General features: G+C 48.7%; 2 protein-coding genes across 7 annotated transcripts; one reads left to right on the top strand and one right to left on the bottom strand.

Moving 5' to 3' along the window:
- The first annotated feature begins 208 nt into the window (after positions 1-208).
- Positions 209-3,577, top strand: LST1 (leukocyte specific transcript 1). 6 transcript variants are annotated; one of them, XM_036356598.1, is made up of 4 exons: positions 209-1,503; positions 2,351-2,452; positions 2,739-2,761; positions 3,470-3,577. In XM_036356598.1, the coding sequence occupies exons 1-4, from the start codon at positions 1,263-1,265 to the stop codon at positions 3,515-3,517; spliced, it is 414 nt and encodes a 137-aa protein (XP_036212491.1). In that variant the 5' UTR covers positions 209-1,262; the 3' UTR covers positions 3,518-3,577. The 6 variants fall into 6 exon arrangements, with proteins under 6 accessions (XP_036212491.1, XP_036212490.1, XP_036212488.1 ...); XM_036356597.1 differs by having other exon boundaries at positions 216-1,503; positions 3,410-3,577; XM_036356595.1 differs by having other exon boundaries at positions 222-1,503; positions 3,335-3,577.
- Positions 3,578-5,091: 1,514 nt separating this feature from the next.
- NCR3 (natural cytotoxicity triggering receptor 3) lies at positions 5,092-7,571 on the bottom strand. Its single transcript, XM_036356672.1, has 3 exons — positions 7,020-7,571; positions 5,584-5,928; positions 5,092-5,443 (listed from the first exon to the last, which is right to left on the bottom strand). Exons 1-3 carry the CDS (start codon positions 7,072-7,074, stop codon positions 5,160-5,162), a joined length of 684 nt encoding a protein of 227 aa, XP_036212565.1. The 5' UTR covers positions 7,075-7,571; the 3' UTR covers positions 5,092-5,159.
- Between the last annotated feature and the right edge of the window lie 10,568 nt (positions 7,572-18,139).

Genomic DNA, 18,139 nt, shown 5'->3' with positions numbered 1-18,139 from the left:
TCTATCCACTGAGCCAAACCGGTTTCGGCTATTTTTCTTTATTTAAACTTTTTAATAATAAATCTTTTTTTAATATATATTTTATTGATTTTTTACAGAGAGGAAAGGAGAGAAATAGAGAGTTAGAAACATCGATGAGAGAGAAACATCGATCAGCCTCCTCCTGCACACCTCCCACTGGGGATGTGCCTGCAACCAATGTACGTGCCCTTGACCGGAATTGACCCTGGGACCCTTCAGTCCGCAGGCCAATGCTCTATCACTGAGCCACACCGGTTACGGCAAATCTTTTTTTTTTTTTAATGAAACTGAATATTGTCCTCCTGTCCTGCAGTAGGAAGCACTGTGGAGGGGGAGAGGGAGGAAGTAGCAGAAAGTTTCTGAATTTGGAGAAGAAAATGCAAATGCACGTGGACTCAGGCACCACATCTCCTGAGCCCTGGCCTACACATGAGCTCCCCAGTCTCCGCCTCCTCAGGAACCGGCTGCAGTCCTCAGGCACGGCCTCCCCTCCACCCAGGGCGCCAAGAGGCCTTCCTCCAGCCTCTGCCCAGAGGACCTCAGACCACTGCCCTTGCTTATCTTTGTGCCTAACCTGAGAATGCTGCCTCCGGCAGGAAGTCCACCTGGACGGCCATCCCTCCTTTCCGAACACTAACCAGTCCCCAACCCTAGATCTAAGAGCAGTGCCCATTAGACTTAGTCCGGCTGCCTTTGACTTTGTGGTTTGTAAATCAGTCAGCCATGCACCCTGTGAGAGAGAGAGAGAGAGAGAGAGAGAGAGAGAGAGAGAGAGAGAGCCCCAGACACCAGGTGGTGCAGGAGCCAGGTGTGTGTCCACCACACACCGAGTCATGAGCTTCAGCGGGGCAGTGTGGGAAGTCATGGGAAAGTCAGTCAGGGAAGCCCCCCGAGGAGGCAAAGTCACTGGCTCCCTCAGGGTCAATAGGGCGCTGGAACCCAGAGGGTGCTCCATCCCAGGGGTCTGAAAGGAAGGATGTACTAACCCTCACCCTCAAAGCCCAACTTCCTCTCTAGCGGTGCTGGGAGACCCCAAGGCTGAGGGAGAAGCTGAAGCCAGAGGGGGGTGGAATGCCTGTGGTGAGCACTTGCTTCCCCAGGCAGCTCTGCTGTGCTGTCCTCTGGAGTCGCTCTCCGTCCCCCACCCCCCACCCCGCCTGCAGGCCACAGCTCCAGGCTCCGGGTGAGCTGGGAGAGAGCAGGGATCCTTGGCAGGGAGAGCGACAGACACCCAGACTGAGATGAGGCTACGAGGGGCCGGAGAGCATGGCTTTGAGGCTCCCTGGGCCCCAGAGGAGACCTGCCCGGCCTCCGTCTCGGATCCCTCCAAAGTGAAAAGCAGCCCACTCCTGCCCTCCTCCCCTGTGGCCGCCTGGGGCCTCCTGCCACCTGGGCTGCTGCCCCCCCATCGCACCCCACACAGTTCCTCTTGGGCCCAGGAGGCTCTGTTTCCACACCATGGTCAGCGCATCTGGCTCTGGGGTAAAGTCTGAGGCCTCCTTTCTGCCCTCAAACAGGAACAAGCGGTTGCTGGGCAGGAAGCCTGAAGGGAAGTTAGGGGCCCCAGAGGCTCCTGCCCTTGCCCAGCAGGATCTGCCCGCCCTGCCGAGCTGCCAGGGGGCTGGACACTGCCCACCCGCCTTTCCCCGTCCCCACACGCACCCGCACCCTGCTCCTCCCCCGCCTCCGCTCTTCCTGAACAGAACCGGAACTGGCCGGGGCTGGAGAGGCCCAGCGGGCGGAGGGAAGGGGGCGGTCCCCAGGGGAGATGGCACCACAGCCCCTATGCCCCACTGATGAGCAGGGTGACGGGAAGTGCCAGGGCAGGCAGGGCAGGAGCGAGGCTGCTGGGCCTGGGGAGATTGAGACAGAGGCCGGCTTTACCGATGAGGAACTCGAGGCACGTGACTCGCCCCAGGCCACTTTGGCAGCTGGGCAGGGGCCAGGCTTGCTCTCTGGGACGAGTCTCCCATGCCCAACCAAATGGGATCTCCTAATGCTACCTCATCAGGTGAGGTAGCCTCGCCCCGGCCCAGGCACAGCGGGTGCAGAGTGGGGTGTGCAGGCCAGGACCGGCGGGGAGCGGGCCAGGGACTGGGGGGTGGGGGGCGCAGTGGGGTGGCAGTGGGAGCCTCCGAGGGGTGAGAGGTCTCAGGGGTCAGTGATTAAACGATGGTGGGCGGGGCCTCTGCTGGAGGCCAGGTGACAGGGCGGTGAGGGGTTCCTGAGGGATGCTGCTCTGCCTCTGAAATTGCTGGAGAGGCACCGGGAGGACAGGGTAAGTGGAGAGGGCAAGGGGACCTCTGACACTCACCGCTTTTCCCCACAGACAGCATATGGATTTACCTCTATGCGAGCTGGGGGCTGGGGGGCCTCCTGGCTGTGGTTATGGCTGTTCTGTCCGCCTGTCTGTGTCGGCTCCATCGGAGAGGTGAGCCTGCCCTGACCCCCTCATGCCCCGCAAATGCCCCGCGTGGCCCCACCCGCACCCTTCCTACTGATTTCCCAGGGCGCCCTCAGCCCTGACACACCCTGGGAGGAAGGTGAGAAGCTGGGGGAAGGGAGGGGGGAGACTGTCCAAGTGGAGAGGCCAGGCTTTGGCTGTGGGAACCACAGGAAAGTCATCTGCGAGGAGCCACCGCTGGGGGGGCGGGGGGGGGCACTCAGGGGGCGGGGGCACCAGAGTGGGTCACACTGAGCTGCTTCCTTTCTTCCAGTGAGGAAGCTGGAGAGGAGCTGGGTGAGTCTGGGGCCAGGGGCGGGGCGGGGGGGGGGGCGCTCAGACAGAGATGGGGGAGGCGAGAGAAGAGAGAGCAAGCAGGGGTGTGAGTCGGTGAGAGAATAAGAGGCAAAAGGAGAGAAATAAGTAAATGAGTAGAAAAGAGGAAAGAAATGGTACAGATATAGGAAGAGGAAATAAGACAGAAAAGAGAAAGAGAGAGAGGCCCAAATGAGAGAGACAAAGAGTGAAAGAGAAAGTCAGAGAGAAGGAAGGAGACACTGGGAAAAGGAAACAGACACCACAACAGAGTAAGAGGGGGAGAGAGTGAGACACACGTGAGGAAGGGCAATGAGGGGAAGGACCCCAGCTGAGGAGGGAGGAGGAGGGAGAGCAGGAAGGGAAAGGAGGGTTGGGGAGGGGAGGGAGGGAGAGGGGGAGAAAGGAGAGGAGCAGGGGAGGGAGAGGGAGGGAGAGGAGGAGGGAGGGAGAGGGAGGTGGAGGGAGGGAGAGGGGACTGAGGAAGTAATGAAGAAAGTGGGGTGGGGCGGAGCTCACAGGGAAGGATGGGAGAGGCCCTGTGACCCCTGCCAGCCTGTGTGCCACCCGGCCCAGGCCCAGGCCCAGCTCCCTGAGCAGGAGCAGGAGCTCCACTACGCATCTCTGCAGCGGCTGCCCTGCAGGGAGCCGCCTGGCCATGGCCACCAGGAAAGGGAAGACTCCTTGCAGGACCCCGGCACCGACTACACCTGCGTTGCTGACAAGAAGCCCACCTGAGCACCCGCCCCCAGCCCGAGTGCATCCTGTGGCTCACCCAGTAAACACCTTGGTCTCAAACTTCCTGTGTCTCAGAGTTCTCAATCCATCTCAAGCCCCTCAACACTGCCACCATCAAACTTAAGTCACTTCCCTTCCCACCCACTCTGGGGTCAAGTAGTGATTTCTTGGCTAAAGAAGGGTGTCTAGGGACCCAAGCTCATCTGAAGGCTCGAAAAGAATACAGTAGTCCCCCCTTACACTGGTCCAGTTACCCCTAGTCAGAAAATAGTAAACGGAAAATTCCAGAAATAAACAATTCCTAAGTTTTAAATTGCGCACCATTCTGAGCAGCGTGATGAAATCTCTATCCCGCTCCATCCTGCCCGGGGCGTGGCTTATCTGTTTGTCCAGCGAACCCACCCGGGATATGCTACCTGGCCTAGGCACTTAGTAGCCAGCCAGGTTGCAAGGTCGGCAGTCGAGGTATCACTGCGCTTGTGTTCACGTCCCCCTATCTCAGGCCAGTGCCCATGTTATTCACCTTACTGCATCCATCACACAGGCAGGCATTGTATCCTCTCATGTCACAGGAAGCAGGGTGAGTATAGGAAAATAAGATATCTTGAGAGAGAGAGAAACCACTGTCACATCATTTATATTATAGTACTAGAGACTTGGTGCATGAAATTCGTGCACAGGTGTGATCCCTAGGCCTGGCTGGCAATCGAAACATGAGTGTCTGGTGTGGAAGGGCAGGTCCCAGCTGACCTCTGGGCCCTGGGCAGCACCTGAGCCCCCAGGGCCCTGAGCACCCCCCTCTGCCTGAGTCATCGGACCCCCGCCCAACTCTCTCAGCACTTGGGAGCCAGGCAGTGGCGTCACCACCACCGCTGCTGGTCACCATCTACAGGGCTATGGGGCCCCACTCACACCCACCTTGGCCTGGCACCACCTGCTCACCTGCTCCACCATCCTGCTGCATCCCGCTGTTGTCTGGGCTCATTGGGGCCAGCAGCACCTCCACTGCTGCCCGCTGCCCGCTATGTTCCACACCGTTCCCTGGTGGTCAGCACAGGTCATAGCAAGCAGTAGAAACTCCTGGTCACACTCCCGGTCAAGGGGACAATTTGCATATTAGGCTTTTATTATATAGGATATTGTTATAATCGTCCTATTTTATCATCATTGTTAATCTCTTACCATGCCTAATTTATAAATTAAACTTCATCATAGGCATGTATGTACAGGAAAAAACCACAGTATATAGAGGGCTCAGTTCCGTCCATGGTCTCAGGCATCCATGAGGAGTCTTGGAAGATACCCCCCTCATAGGGGGAGACTCTTGTCTTTGTCTGTGGGCAGTTGACAATTGGACCAATCAGATTTGATATCCCTCATTTCTCCACCTCCTGGGCTGGGAGAGCTGGGTCACTTCCTGTTGAGCCCCAGGCTGGGGGAAGGGGGGTCCTCCAGGCACAATTGCTGGGAAGCTCCCTCCTTGGACATTCCTAGGCCAGGCTTAGCAGAAAGGAGAACCCGGAGAGGGGCACACTGGGGTATTGGGGGACGGGGAAGAAATCACAGAGGCTCACTGGAAGTTAGTGGTGGGGCCGATTTATTGGGGTCTCCTGAAGAGTGCTGGGGTCACTGGGGTCTGGAATCACTCATCAGAGGCATCCAAGAGGCGGCAGTGTCCCCAGGTGGCAGTGGCCTGGCAGGGAGGTGGCCGAGTCCCTGGTGCTGTGAGGCTCCTCGCGCCTTGGCCTCTGTCTCCCCCCTCCAGCGCGCTCGCTGCTCCACCTTCTCTTAGGCCATTGTCATGGCTCCATGACGCACACTTGCCTTGGTAATAGATGGTGCTGCCCATGGCCACGGAGAGAAAGCTGAAGGCATAGAATCCAGCCCGAAGGAGGAGGGCCGCGAGGGGCCCTGGCCCAGGAGGTCCTGCATGTGGGTGGTGGAGAAGGGCTTGGTCAGGGGACTGGGGAAGAGGTGTGTGCCGCGGGAGGGACAGCAGCGGGCGCCTTGGGGAAGGACTCTCAACTTCAGGGAAAGTGGAGCCTCCAGCCAAGGGGGGGACTCACCTTTCTCCACCACCAGCAGAGTCCCGTTCCCTGTCCCAACACCCAGGCCCAGCACCTCCACCCGGCACACATAGACGCCGGCATCTGGGCCTCGGGTATCCCAGATGTGCAGCTCCGCCTGGTGGTCACAGAGGAAGCGGGAAGAGGCAAGAGGGGCCAGGCGGCCCCTGAACTCTGGGGTCCCATTCTTCACTTCCTTCCCCGGGGCCACCATGTCCCGATACCATGTGACAGAGCCAATGGCCAGTGTCCCTTGGCTGGCATTGAAGGAGCAGGGCACGAGGGCAGCGGCACCCTCCTGGGCATGAACCTCAGGGGGCTGGGACACCCAGAGAGCACAGGATCCTAGGGGCAGAGAGAAGACCCAGGTAAACGCCTCCCCCAGTAACCCACCCGAGGAGAAAAGAGAGCTCACCGAGGACTGTCCCAGCTTGCGGGTGCCTCGTTAACCCCTTTCCTCCTTACCAATCTAATAGTTAATATTGCTTATTAAGCCCTTTTCTAATTCTTTCCTATACCAACCCTCACCCTGCCTCTCATTGTGTTCCAGCTGCACTCATCAGCAGCATCTTGCTGAAGCTTACCCTGCAACAGTGACATGGGAGCTCACTGGCAAACGGGCTGCCAGTTAACTGGTGTCATTGATCACATCTCTCCAGGCACTATGCCCGCTGGTAGGTCCACCGCCACCACCTTGCTGCTTTGTGTTTTGCTAAAGAGCATCAAGCACTTAAATCTCCAGGTGAAGACCTGGCTGTCATTGATTGAGATCCCACTTAACTGATCGAAATGGATGAATTAAACCCATTCTTGAAATCCCTGATTAAATTCTCGAGTTAGTGAAATTTACCAGGCATTCTTCTATTTCAGTGGTTCTCAAACTTGGGAACTCATGGATAACACCTAACGTCTTTGTTGAACTGGTCCCTGGGCCCCACCCCGGAGACTTTTATTCGGTGGGTCTGGAGGGGGTTTGGCTGGTCTGAAGCTACAGGTCTGAGTCCAGGAATACGTCTGACAGGGAAGGTCTCTCAGTGAATTAAAATCAGTTCCACTAGGAAACTTAGATTTAATTAGGTCTCCCAAACTCCTAATTATATCTACACCAAGATATAAACTCATCAAATTAAAACTGACCCCTTTAAAGAAATTGACCACTTCAAGCCAATTTTGCTGGTTCTTTCAACTTTATCTTATTAGGAAGGTGGCTGGGAAGAAAGGCGCTCTGGGTGGAGGCTGGGCGTGACCGTGACCCTGACCGTGACGGGTTGCCAGCAGGCAACATGGAGGGGACCGAGCGGGGAGTTCCAGGTGTCATCTCCCGTCAGGGCTCCCATCAGCCCCCACCAAGCCTGCTCTCCAGACATCTCTATGGAGCCTCCCCCGGCCCCTCCTCCTGGCCCACACCCCTCAGGGTCCCGGGAGGAAGCCGTCACCTGGATGGAGTACGATGAAGACGAGCAGCAGCGTCCGGGCCACGTGGGAGGGCATTCCAGCTGACGAGGGGACCTGAGCGGCCAGGCTGGCCCAGGAGGAACGACCCTCGCTGAGCAGGCCTTGGTCCCCAAATGCCGGTGGACTTTCTAGGACACACAGGACTCACACGTCACCTGCCAGGGACCTCCGCCTCCTGGCACCTTGGGCATGGGAGGCATGGCTGAGGAGAGAGGCTTCTGCGGACGGTGAGGTCTGTGTCACAGGAGGTGGCTTAAGTGTTAGAGGCGGAGTGGAGGCCTAGGTGTCTGCAAAGCCAGGGTAGGTGGGTGAGACCAGGATGTGGTTCCCCCAGCTTCCGATGTTCAAGAAGACCAGCTCTTAACCCGGAAGACCGCTGGGAGCCCTCCTGGGCCCAGAGTAAACCTGCTTTCCCACCTGTTGGCTCCTCAGTGCCCAGGCCCGCCCATCCATTTCTTTCCCTGGAATCCGGCCCTCCCAGGGGCAGCTCTAGAGATTCTATAATTGAGGGGATTAGAAGAAGTGAGCTGATTGGTGGCGGTGACAAGGTTTGCTCAGGGCTTGCTTCCTGTTTGACTTAGACCTGCGAGGTTTGACGGGGTGAGTGCAGCTGATGGAGAAGTTTGAACCCTTCATATTCAAGTCTCCATGGAAGGAGTCCAGCTCGCTGGGGTCGGCTTCACCCACGACGTTCTGTGTGGACTGCCACCACCGGTACATTCACTCCTTTACTGCTGCATTCGTTATTTAACCAGCGTCCACTGAGAACGCAGAGGCCATTACAGGGAATGTGTTCGTACAGACACAAAGGAAAGACGCATTGTGTGCATGTAGCTCATGGCTGTAGAGGGGTTAATACAAGAATATGGCACACACGCGCATGGCAGAGCCGCGTGAGGAGCACAGCACGGGGACAAGGGGGTGACCTGGATGTGCCTGGTGAAACAGGGCCAGCCTCGCCACACACTTCTCTCTGGCTCCTTTGATGTTATGTATTTATTTTATTTATTTTATTTTTAAAATCCTTACCTGAGGATATGTTTATTGACTTGAGAGAGAGGAAGAGGGGCAGGGGGAGACAGAGAGAGAGAAATCCCAGTGCACAGGACAATGCTCCAACCAACTGAGCACCCCGCCAGGGCTCTCTGTACCCTTTTAGATGAATGCGTTGTTTTTCTTGGTGCCTGTGTTTCTAGCTCTGTTCACAATACGTGTAGATAGCTAGCGCCCTCCACCCGCCACCCCCACCCCCAGGTGATCTGAAGCTTTTCGTTGTTTTGGAGAAGCAGTAATCTCATGGTTAAGCCCGCAGCATGGAGTCTGACTGGGTGCAAATCCCAGCTCCCCGCAAACTATAAGCTCGAACAAATGTGACTTCTCAGAACCACCTCGACAAGCAGGCGCGCCACAGCCCGGGAGGAAGGCCTCCGCCCTTCCCCATGCGCGACGCTGTGTCGGGGCCACCCAGCCCGCGGTGGGACGGAGCTGCCAGGCTGTGCGAGGTCTGCCCCCTGGTGGTCCTGGAGCCTGAGGCAGCCGGAGGCACCAAGAGGTGGCTTTTCCCACCTGGCCTCCGCCGTCCCTGACCTTGCCTGGTCCTATCGACACCTATCACCGCCCAAAGAGTCAGCGTAGAGGAAAGGGTGTCTCCTCCTCAGCTGTGAGAGGCCCCCGGTTTGGAGAGGGGGGAGGTCACCCCTCTGTGGCCGGGGGTGGGGTGGATGGGCCACCTGCTGAGTGCACTACTGCACTGCCCAGGGCCACGCCGCCTGGAAGGCAGCCTCCTTGGAGTCCTGGTTCCACTACTGACGCATCTGCAAAGTGGGAGTCGCATCTGTTACTGCCAGACCCTGCTGTGCTGGGCACAGTGTCGCCCCAGCTCCTCCCAGTCCCGGGCTAGGCTGACCGATGTTACAGCTGGGCCTGAACTGAAGGGTGTCTTGCTCTCTTCCTCTTTCCTCTACCTATGATTTTCAATATCCAAAACCGTTGTAGATTCCAAAGACAACACTTAGCTGTAACCCGTCTAGCATAAACCTGGGACGTGTGTGGCCTTTTTCAGTAACCCTGAGACGCCTGGGAACTTCACCCTGCCGGGCGGGAACTGCCCTGCAAATGAGCTCAGTGGACACAAGGATGGAATCTTCCAAAAGAACAGTTCACCAGGGACTCCAGACTCAATGAACAGAAAAAGCTGTAAAGTTGCCTGGCCGGTGTGGTTAGTGGCTGAGCATCGACTTAAGAACAAGGTTCGATCCTGCGGTCCCCGTTCAATTCCCTGTAGGGCGCATGCCTGGGTTGTGGGCTTCATCCGGGGGGGGGGGGGGGGGAGGCATGCAGGAGGCAGCCAATCAATGATTCCCTCATCATTGATGTTTGCCTCTCTCTCTCTCTCTCTCTCTCTCTCTCTCTCTCTCCCTTCCTCTCTGAAATCAAGAAAAATATTTTTTAAAAGAAAAGCTGTAAAGTGATGCACACACCTCTTGTCTAACTTCTGTAACACCCAGCTGTGTGCTGACTAGAGTGCAATCAGGACCAGTAAACGCCCAACACAGAGCTCAGAGCAGGTGACGAGGTGCCAACCCCGAAGGGACCCTGGGACCCTGCACAGGTGATCCCACTCAGCGGGTGTCTCTTCTGAGTGCTGGCAGAGGTGAGAGGTGGGCGACTTCTCTGACCAAGTCCTTACAAACGTTTTCAAACTAATTAATGGTTCCAGTTTATACTTTCAACCTCTGACCACGACGTCTCCTTTGAGGTTCATAGCATTGGACCCTGTCACCTTCATTCTTTCTGTGTCATTGTCCAACTTCCCTCACATTCACCAAGAGCTGGCATCTGCCTCTCCAGTTTCCTTCCTGTTTCCACCTCTGTCATCAAGACCTAATGGCCAGGTAGATGACATTTATATATATATACTAGAGGCCCGATGCACAAAATTCGTGCAAGGGAATCAGCCCTCGCAGCCTCGATGGCTTGCCTCGGCCCTCGCAGCCCTGGCTTCGTCTGGAAGGTCGTCCAGAAGGATGTACGGAAGGTCATTCGGCTGTCTGGTCTAATTAGCATATTATGCTTTTATTTTATATATATGTGTGTATGTGTATGTATATATATTAGAGTAGTATTAGATTATACGAGTTTGTTTATCTGTTCACTTCATTATGTACAATTGGATTGTTTCTTATTTTTGGCTATTATAAACCAATCTCCTATGAACATTCTTGTACACATCTTGCATATGACTTTTCAATACACGACTTCTTTTTAAAAAAATATTTTTATTGATTTCAGAGAGGAAGGGAAAGGGAGAGATAGAATCATCAATGATGAGAGAGAATCATTGATCGGCTGCCTCCTCCACGCCCTTTACTGGGGATTGATCCCACAACCCAGCATGTGCCCTCACCAGGAATCTAACCATGACCTCCTGGTTCATGGGTGGATGCTCAACCACTGAGCCACATGGGCCGGGCTCAATGCTGGATTTCCCAGTTGCTTCACCTTGTCCACTCCAGCCATAACCTTGACTCTACATGCCCTACACCTTGGATCTTGTCACCGCGGAAGCTGTTCCACATCAGAGTTTTACCTCCTCTTCCACAGAAACATAAGGCTTTACTGTCATAGCCACCGTTTTTTTGTTTTGTTTTTGTAAAATGTATTTTTATTGTTGAAAGTAATACAGATGTCTCCCTTTTCCCCCATTGACATCTCCCTGGCCACTCCCACCCCTCAGCACATGCCTTGCAGTCTATGTCATTGGTGATGCTTATATGCATGCATACAAGTCCTTTGGTTGATCTCTAACACCCCTCCCCCCTCCCCCACAACCCTCCCAGGCCTTCCCGCTGCAGTTTGACAGTCTGTTCGATGCTGCTCTGCCTCTATATCTATTTTTGTTCATCAGTTTATAATGTTCTTTATTATCCATGAATGAGTGAGATCATGTGGTATTTTTCCTTCATTGACTGACTTATTTCACTCAGCATAATGCTCTCCAGTTCCATCCATGCCGTTGCAAATGGTAAGAATTCCTTCTTTTCTACAGCAGCATAGTATTCCATCGTGTAGATGTGCCACAGTTTTCTAATCCACTCATCCGCTGATGGGCACTTAGGCTGTTTCCAAATCTTAGCTATTGTAAATTGTGCTGCTATGAACATAGGGGTGCATATATCCTTTCTGATTGGTGTTTCTGATTTCTTGGGATATATTCCTAGAAGTGGGATCACTGGGTCAAATGGCTGTTTCATTATTAACTTTTTGAGGAAACTCCATACTGTCTTCCATAGTGGCTGCACCAGTCTGCATTCCCACCAGCAGTGTACGAGGGTTCCTTTTCCTCCACATCCTCGCAAGCACTTGTTGTTTGTTGATCTGTTGATGATAGCCATTCTGACAGGTGTGAGATGGTACCTCACTGTTGTTTTGATTTGCATCTCTCTAATGATTAGTGACTTTGAGCTTTTTTCATATGTCTCCTGGCCTTCTGTATGTCCACTTTCAAAAAATGTCTATTTAGGTCCTTTGTCCATTTTTTGATTGCATTGTTTATCTTCCTTTGTTAAGTTGTATGAGTTCCCTATAAATTTTGGAGATTAAACCCTTATCGGATGTAAAATTGGCAAATATGTTCTCCCACACAGTGGGCTTTCTTGTTTTGTTGATGGGTTCTTTTGCTGTGCAGAAGCCTTTTATTTTGATGTAGTCCCATTTGTTTATTTTCTCCTTAGTTTCCATTGCCCTAGGATAGGGGTGGGCAACCCCAGGCATGCGTGCCAAATATGGCACGCCAGTAACTTTTGCTGGCATGCAAAACCCTCTCTTATAATCTTCCATTTACAATTTTTTTCTTTTTTTTTTCTTTTTTATTTCTTTTTTTTTTTATTTTTTTTAATTGCTTAAAGTATTACAAAGGGTATTACATATGTGTCTTTTTTTTTCCCCCGCCCTTGACTATCCCCTGGCCTCCCCCACCCCCCATACAATTTTTTTCTTAATATCAACTTTTTTATTTTTCAGATAAATTCAGTGTAGGTGCATCTTAGATAAATAAATAATTTTACATAACAAGTTATCTTAAAGACCACAGACATGGATTGACGAGAGAAGGGAAGAGCAATTTCAATAGTGTCGAAAATGAACTATTGAGGACTTGGAATGCCATTCCAGAAAATTTTTTCTGTCTAAAAAACTTTGCAACAGTGTTTGTCTCCATGTTTTCATCCACATACACTGTGGATCTTTGTTCTCAGTGGTGAATTTTGTTAAGTCTCGTAATAGGATTAGCCTGACGGATGAAAGTAGTAGCTCGTGCATATCTCTGAAGGTCACAAAATATGAACCTGATGTAAAATCTCTGTCATCAGTGATGCAGCAGCAAAAGTCCCACTGATAATATCAAATGGAGTCATAAAGTTTTCTGTCGGACTGTCAGTGTACATGTGTACATTAAAAAATAAATGTATGTTTCATCATCATATACTGTGTTTTTGTCGCTCAAATGGATTTTATTTCTTCAAGGTTCTTCACATACGTACACCTTAAGAGATATCAAGTAAGCGTAACATGTTCTCAAAAAATTAGGGTTGGCACACAGAAGAATTTTGAGTCAGAGATTTTGCTGGTTTTGGCATGCAATCACAAAAAGGTTGCCCATCTCTGCCCAAGGAGCTGTATCAGTAAAATATTGCTACAGCCCTAACCAGTTTGGCTCAATGGACAGAGCATCAGCCTGCGGGCTCAAGGGTCCCAGGTTCGATTCTAGTCAAGGGCATGTACCTTGGTCGCAGGCACATACCCAGTAGGGAGTGTGCAGTAGGCAGCTGATCGATGTTCCTATTCCTCTCTGTAATAAATCAATAAAGTATACTTTAAAAAATATATTGCTACAACATATGTCTGCTATTTTGCTGCCTATGGATTCTTCTAAGATTTTTATGGCTTCCCATCTTACATTTAAGTCTTTTATCCATTTTGAGTTTATTTTTGTGTATGGTGTAAGTTGGTGGTCTAGTTTCATTTTTTTGCATGTATCTGTCCAATTTTCCCAGCACCATTTATTGAAGAGACTGTCATGACTCTATTGTATGCTCTTGCCTCCCTTGTCAAATTTTTTTTTTAAAATATATTTTATTGATTTTTCACAGAGAGGAAGGGAGAGAGATAGAAAGTTAGAAACATCGATGAGAGAGAAACATCGATCAGCTGCCTCCTGCACATCTCCCACTGGGGATGTGCCTGCAACCCAGGTACATGCCCTTGACTGGAATCGAACCTGGGACCTTTCAGTCCGCAGGCTGACGCTCTATCCACTGAGCCAAACCGGTTTCGGCCCTTGTCAAATATTAATTGAGCATAATGGCTTGGGCGAATCTCTGAGTTCTCTGTTCTGTTCCATTGGTCTATATGTCTGTTCTTGTGTCAGTACCAGGCAGTTTTGAGAACAGTGGCTTTGTAATATAGCTTGATATCTGGTACTGTGATCCCTCCAACTTTGTTTTTCTTTCTCAGGATTGCTGGGGCTATTCGGGGTCTTTTTTAAAATATATTTTTATTTTTATTTTTTAAAAATATATTTTATTGATTTTTTACAGAGATGAAGGGAGAGGGATAGAGAGTTAGAAACATCGATGAGAGAGAAACATCGATCAGCTGCCTCCTGCACACTCCCTACTGGGGATGTGCCTGTAACTGAGGTATATTCCCTTGACCAGAATCGAACCTGGGACCCTTGAGTCCGCAGGCTGACGCTCTATCTACTGACCCAAACCAGTTAGGCCTCAGGGTCTTTTTTTTATTCCAGATGAATTTTTGGAGGGTTTGTTCTAGGTCTGTGAAATATTCTGTTGGTACCTTGAAGGGGATTGCATTGAATCTATAGATTTCTTTGGGTAGTATGGACATTTTAATGATGATTCTACCAATCCATGAGCACTGTATGTTCTTCCATTTGTTTATGTCTTCCTCCATCTCTTTTTTCAGTGTCCTGTAGTTTTCTGAGTACAGGTCTTTACCTCCTTAGTTAGGTTTATTCCTAGGTATCTTAATTTTTTTGTTGCAATGGTAAATGGGATTGTTTGCTAATTGTTTTTTCTGTGAGTTCATTATTGGTGTGTAAAAAAAGCCATAGATTTCTGGGTGTTAATTTTGTATCCTACATTGCCAAATTCACTTATTAAGTCTAGTAGTTTTTTTATGGAGTCTTTAAGGTTTTCTATGTACAATATCATGTCATCTGCAAATAATGACAGTTTTACTTCTTTTCCAGTTTGGGTGCCTTTTATTTCTTCTTCTTGTCTGATTGCTATGGCTAGCACTTCCAGTACTATGTCAAACAGGGGTGGTGAAAGTGGGCATCCCTGTCTTGTTCTTGTTCTTAGGGGAAATGGTTTAAGTTTTTGCCCATTGAATATGATGTTGGCTGTGGGTTTGTCATATAAGCCTTTTATTATGCTGAGGTATGATCCCTCTACTAGTATTCCCATTCTGATGAGAGTTTTCATCAAGAAAGGGTGTTGGATTTTGTTGAATGCTTTTTCTGCATCAATTGATATGATTACTAGTATGTGATTTTTGTCTCTCAATTTGTTTATGTGATGTATCACGTTTATTGATTTGCGGATATTGTACCAGCCTTGCATCCCCGGAATAAATCACACTTGGTCACAGTGTATGATTTTTTGGATGCAATGCTGGAGCTGATTTGCTAATATTTTATTGAGGATTTTAGCATCTGTGTTCATCAGGGATATTGCCCTGTAATTCTCTTTCTTTGTAGTGTATTTATCTGAGTTTGGGATTAGGATAATGCTAGCCTCATAAAAAGAGCTTGGAAGTGTTCCTTCCTCTTGAATTTTTTGGAATAGTTTGAGGAGGATAGGTGTTAGTTCTTCTTTGAATGTTTGGTAAAACTCCCTTGTGAAGCCATCTGACCCAGAACTTTTGTTTGCTGGGAGTTTGTTTGTTTTTTTATTACTGCTTATATTTCATCTGCTGTTATTGGCCTATTCAGGTTTTCTGATTCTTCCTGATTCAGTTTTGGAAGATTGTCTTTTTGTAGGAATTGTCCATTTTATCCACATTGTCCAGCTTGTTGGCATATGATTGCTCATAGTATTTTCTTACAATCCTTTGTATGTCTGTGGTGTCAATGGTAACTTCTTCGTTTTTATTTCTGATTTTATTTATTTGGGTCCTCTCTTTTTGTTTCTTGATGAGTCTGGCTAGAGGCTCATCAATCTTGTTTATCCTTTCAAAAACCTAGCTCTTGGTTTCATTTCTTTTTTCTGTATTGCTTTTTTAGTCTCTGTGTCATTTATTTCTGCTCTAATCTTTATTATTTCCTTCCTTCTACTTACTGTGGGCTTTTCTTGTTGTCCTCTTTCTAGTTCTGTAAGTTGTGGGGTTGGATAGTTTATTGTTAGTTTTTCTTGTTCGTTGAGGTGGGCCTGTAGTGCTGTGACCTTCCCCCTCAGGACGGCTTTGCTGTGTCCCACAGATTTTGGATTGTTGTGTGTTCATTTTCATTTGTTTCCAGGAACTTTTTTATTTTTTTAATTCTTTATTGTTTAATGACTTCTTTCTCAATCTCATTGGTAACCCATTCATTGTTTAATAACATGCTAGTTAGGCTCCATGTGTTTGAATGTTTTGGGGTGTTTTTACTTAGTTGATTTCTAATTTTATTCCACCAAGCCAGCATTACAAGAAATGCTAAAGGGATTGCTGTAAGGGATTGCTGAGAAGAAGACACAGAGAGAGAAACCTAGCCATACAGAATTAAAATGGCTATAAATAAGTACATCTCAATAATAACCCTAAATGTAAACGGATTAAATGCCCTCAATCAAAAGGTGTAGGGTAGCTGAATGGATACAAAAAACATGACTCAACTATATGCTGTCTACAAGAGACCCACCACAAAATAAAAGACACACAGAGATGAGAGTGAAGGGATGGAAAAAAATTTTCCATGCAAATGGAAAAGAAAAAAAAGTTGGAGTAGCAATACTCATATCTGACAAAATTGACTTCAAAATGAAGGCCATCACAAGAGACAACAAAGATCACTACATAATACTATCCAACAAGAAGATATAACCCTGGTAAACATATATGCACCCAATATAGGTGCATCTAAATATTTTTTTAAAAAACTTCTAGAGGACTTTAATGGAGAGATTGACAACAATACAGTCATAGAGGACTTTAGCACCCCTCTGACTTCCCTGGACAGATCTTCCAGACAAAAACTTAACAAGGAAACAGTGACTCTAAAGGACACACAGGATTAGATGGATTTAATAGACATTTATAGACCATTTCACCCCAACGCAGCAGAATATACATTCTTCTCAAGTGCACGTGGATCATTCACAAAAGTATGAAGTTTCCTCAAAAAATTAAAAATGGAACTCCCGCCGAAACCGGTTTGGCTCAGTGGATAGAGCGTTGGCCTGCGGACTGAAGGGTCCCAGGTTCGATTCCGGTCAAGGGCATGTGCCTGGGTTGCGGGCATAGCCCCAGTGGGGGGTGTGCAGGAGGCAGCTGATCGATGTTTCTCTCTCATCGATGTTTCTAACTCTCTATCCCTCTCCCTTCCTCTCTGTAAAAAATCAATAAAATATATTTTTTAAAAAATAAAAAAATAAAAATAAAAAATAAAATAAAAATGGAACTCCCATTTGACCCAATAATCCCACTTCTAGGAATATATCCCAAGAAATCAGAAACACCAATCAGAAAGGATATATGCACCCCTATGTTCATAGCAGCACAATTTGCAATAGCTAAGATTTGGAAACAGCCTAAGTGCCCATCAGCAGATGAGTGGATTAGAAAACTGTGGTACATCTACACAGTGGAATACTACGCTGCTTAAAAAGGAAGGAACTTTTACCATTTGCAACAGCATGGATGGAACTGGAGAGCATTATGCTAAGTGAAATAAGCCAACCAATGAACGAAAAATATCACATGATCTTACTCATTTGTGGAATATAATGAACAACATAACCTAATAAACAAAAATAGAGCCAGAGGGGGGAAAATATACTAGAATATAATAGAAGCAATCCGGTTATTTGCAGATTTTTAATATCTCCTACAACTTTTGTGATACCATACTATGTTAGCACAGTTTTGGTAATATATTTAAAATCCTTTTATTCTTTATTTTGATATATATTTCTTTATTGATTTCAGAGAGGAAGGGAGAAGGAGAGCGAGATGGAAACATCAATGATGAGAGAGAATCATTCGGCTGCCTCCTGCACGCCCCCTACTGGGGGATCGAGCCCGCAAACCAGGCATGTGCCCTTGGCCGGAATCGAACCTGGGACCCTTCAGTCTGCAGGCTGACTCTATCCACTGAGCCAAGTCGGCTAGTAAAATCCTTTTATTCTTGAAATATTAATGTTTATTGCATGTAATACTATTATATGTAAGATCGTTTTTCTTGAATAACTGGTGTTTATTGCATGTAACATTATCATATTTAAAATCATTTTTCTTGAGCTATTAATATTTACTGCATGTAACATTATTATATTTAAGATCATTTTTCTTGAAATATTAAAGTTTATTGCATGTAATATTATTACATGTAAGATCATTTTTCTTGAAATTAAAAAAAAAAAACCTGAATAAAATAAAAACTAAAACTACAGCCCAGCCTGGCCTGTGTGGCTCAGTGATTGAGCATCGACCTAGGAACCAGGAGATCACAGTTCCATTCGCGGTCAGGGCACATGCCTGGGTTGCTGCTGGACCCCCAGTGTGGGGCGTGCAGGAAGCAGCTGATCAATGATTCTCTCTTGTCACTGATGTTTCTATATCTCTCTCCCTCTCCCTTCTTCTCTGAAATCAATAAAAATATTTTTTAAAAAATAAAACTGCAGGGGAGAGGGGACAGAGCTGGGGGGACTGCAGCCCAGGAGAGGGGGCTGGGGCGGACAGAGGGGGAAAGGGGCCAAATGGTGACAGGAGAATAGACTGTGGGTGGTGAGCATACAATGTTGGCCTGTGAAGTTGTATGCCTGAAACATGTTATTAACCAATGTTACCCCAGTAAATTTCATATAAAAGCACACACACTGCA

Source organism: Myotis myotis, unplaced genomic scaffold (assembly GCF_014108235.1).
Source record: "Myotis myotis isolate mMyoMyo1 unplaced genomic scaffold, mMyoMyo1.p scaffold_m19_p_26, whole genome shotgun sequence".
NCBI classification, from domain to species: Eukaryota; Metazoa; Chordata; class Mammalia; order Chiroptera; family Vespertilionidae; genus Myotis; species Myotis myotis.
Note: the sequence above shows the minus strand (reverse complement) of the source record. Positions and strands in the feature narration are given on the sequence as shown.

Excerpts from the sequence above, each read along its gene's own strand:
- NCR3 (XM_036356672.1), bottom strand. The coding sequence starts at position 7,074 with ATGCCCTCCCACGTGGCCCGGACGCTGCTGCTCGTCTTCATCGTACTC. Across the intron at positions 5,929-7,019 it reads CTTCATCGTACTCCATCCAG|GATCCTGTGCTCTCTGGGTG; the intron begins GTGACGGCTTCC and ends CTCTGCCCCTAG. Across the intron at positions 5,444-5,583 it reads TCTGCTGGTGGTGGAGAAAG|GACCTCCTGGGCCAGGGCCC; the intron begins GTGAGTCCCCCC and ends ACCCACATGCAG.
- LST1 (XM_036356595.1), top strand. The coding sequence starts at position 1,263 with ATGAGGCTACGAGGGGCCGGAGAGCATGGCTTTGAGGCTCCCTGGGCC. Across the intron at positions 2,453-2,738 it reads GTGTCGGCTCCATCGGAGAG|TGAGGAAGCTGGAGAGGAGC; the intron begins GTGAGCCTGCCC and ends CCTTTCTTCCAG. Across the intron at positions 2,762-3,334 it reads GGAAGCTGGAGAGGAGCTGG|CCTGTGTGCCACCCGGCCCA; the intron begins GTGAGTCTGGGG and ends GACCCCTGCCAG.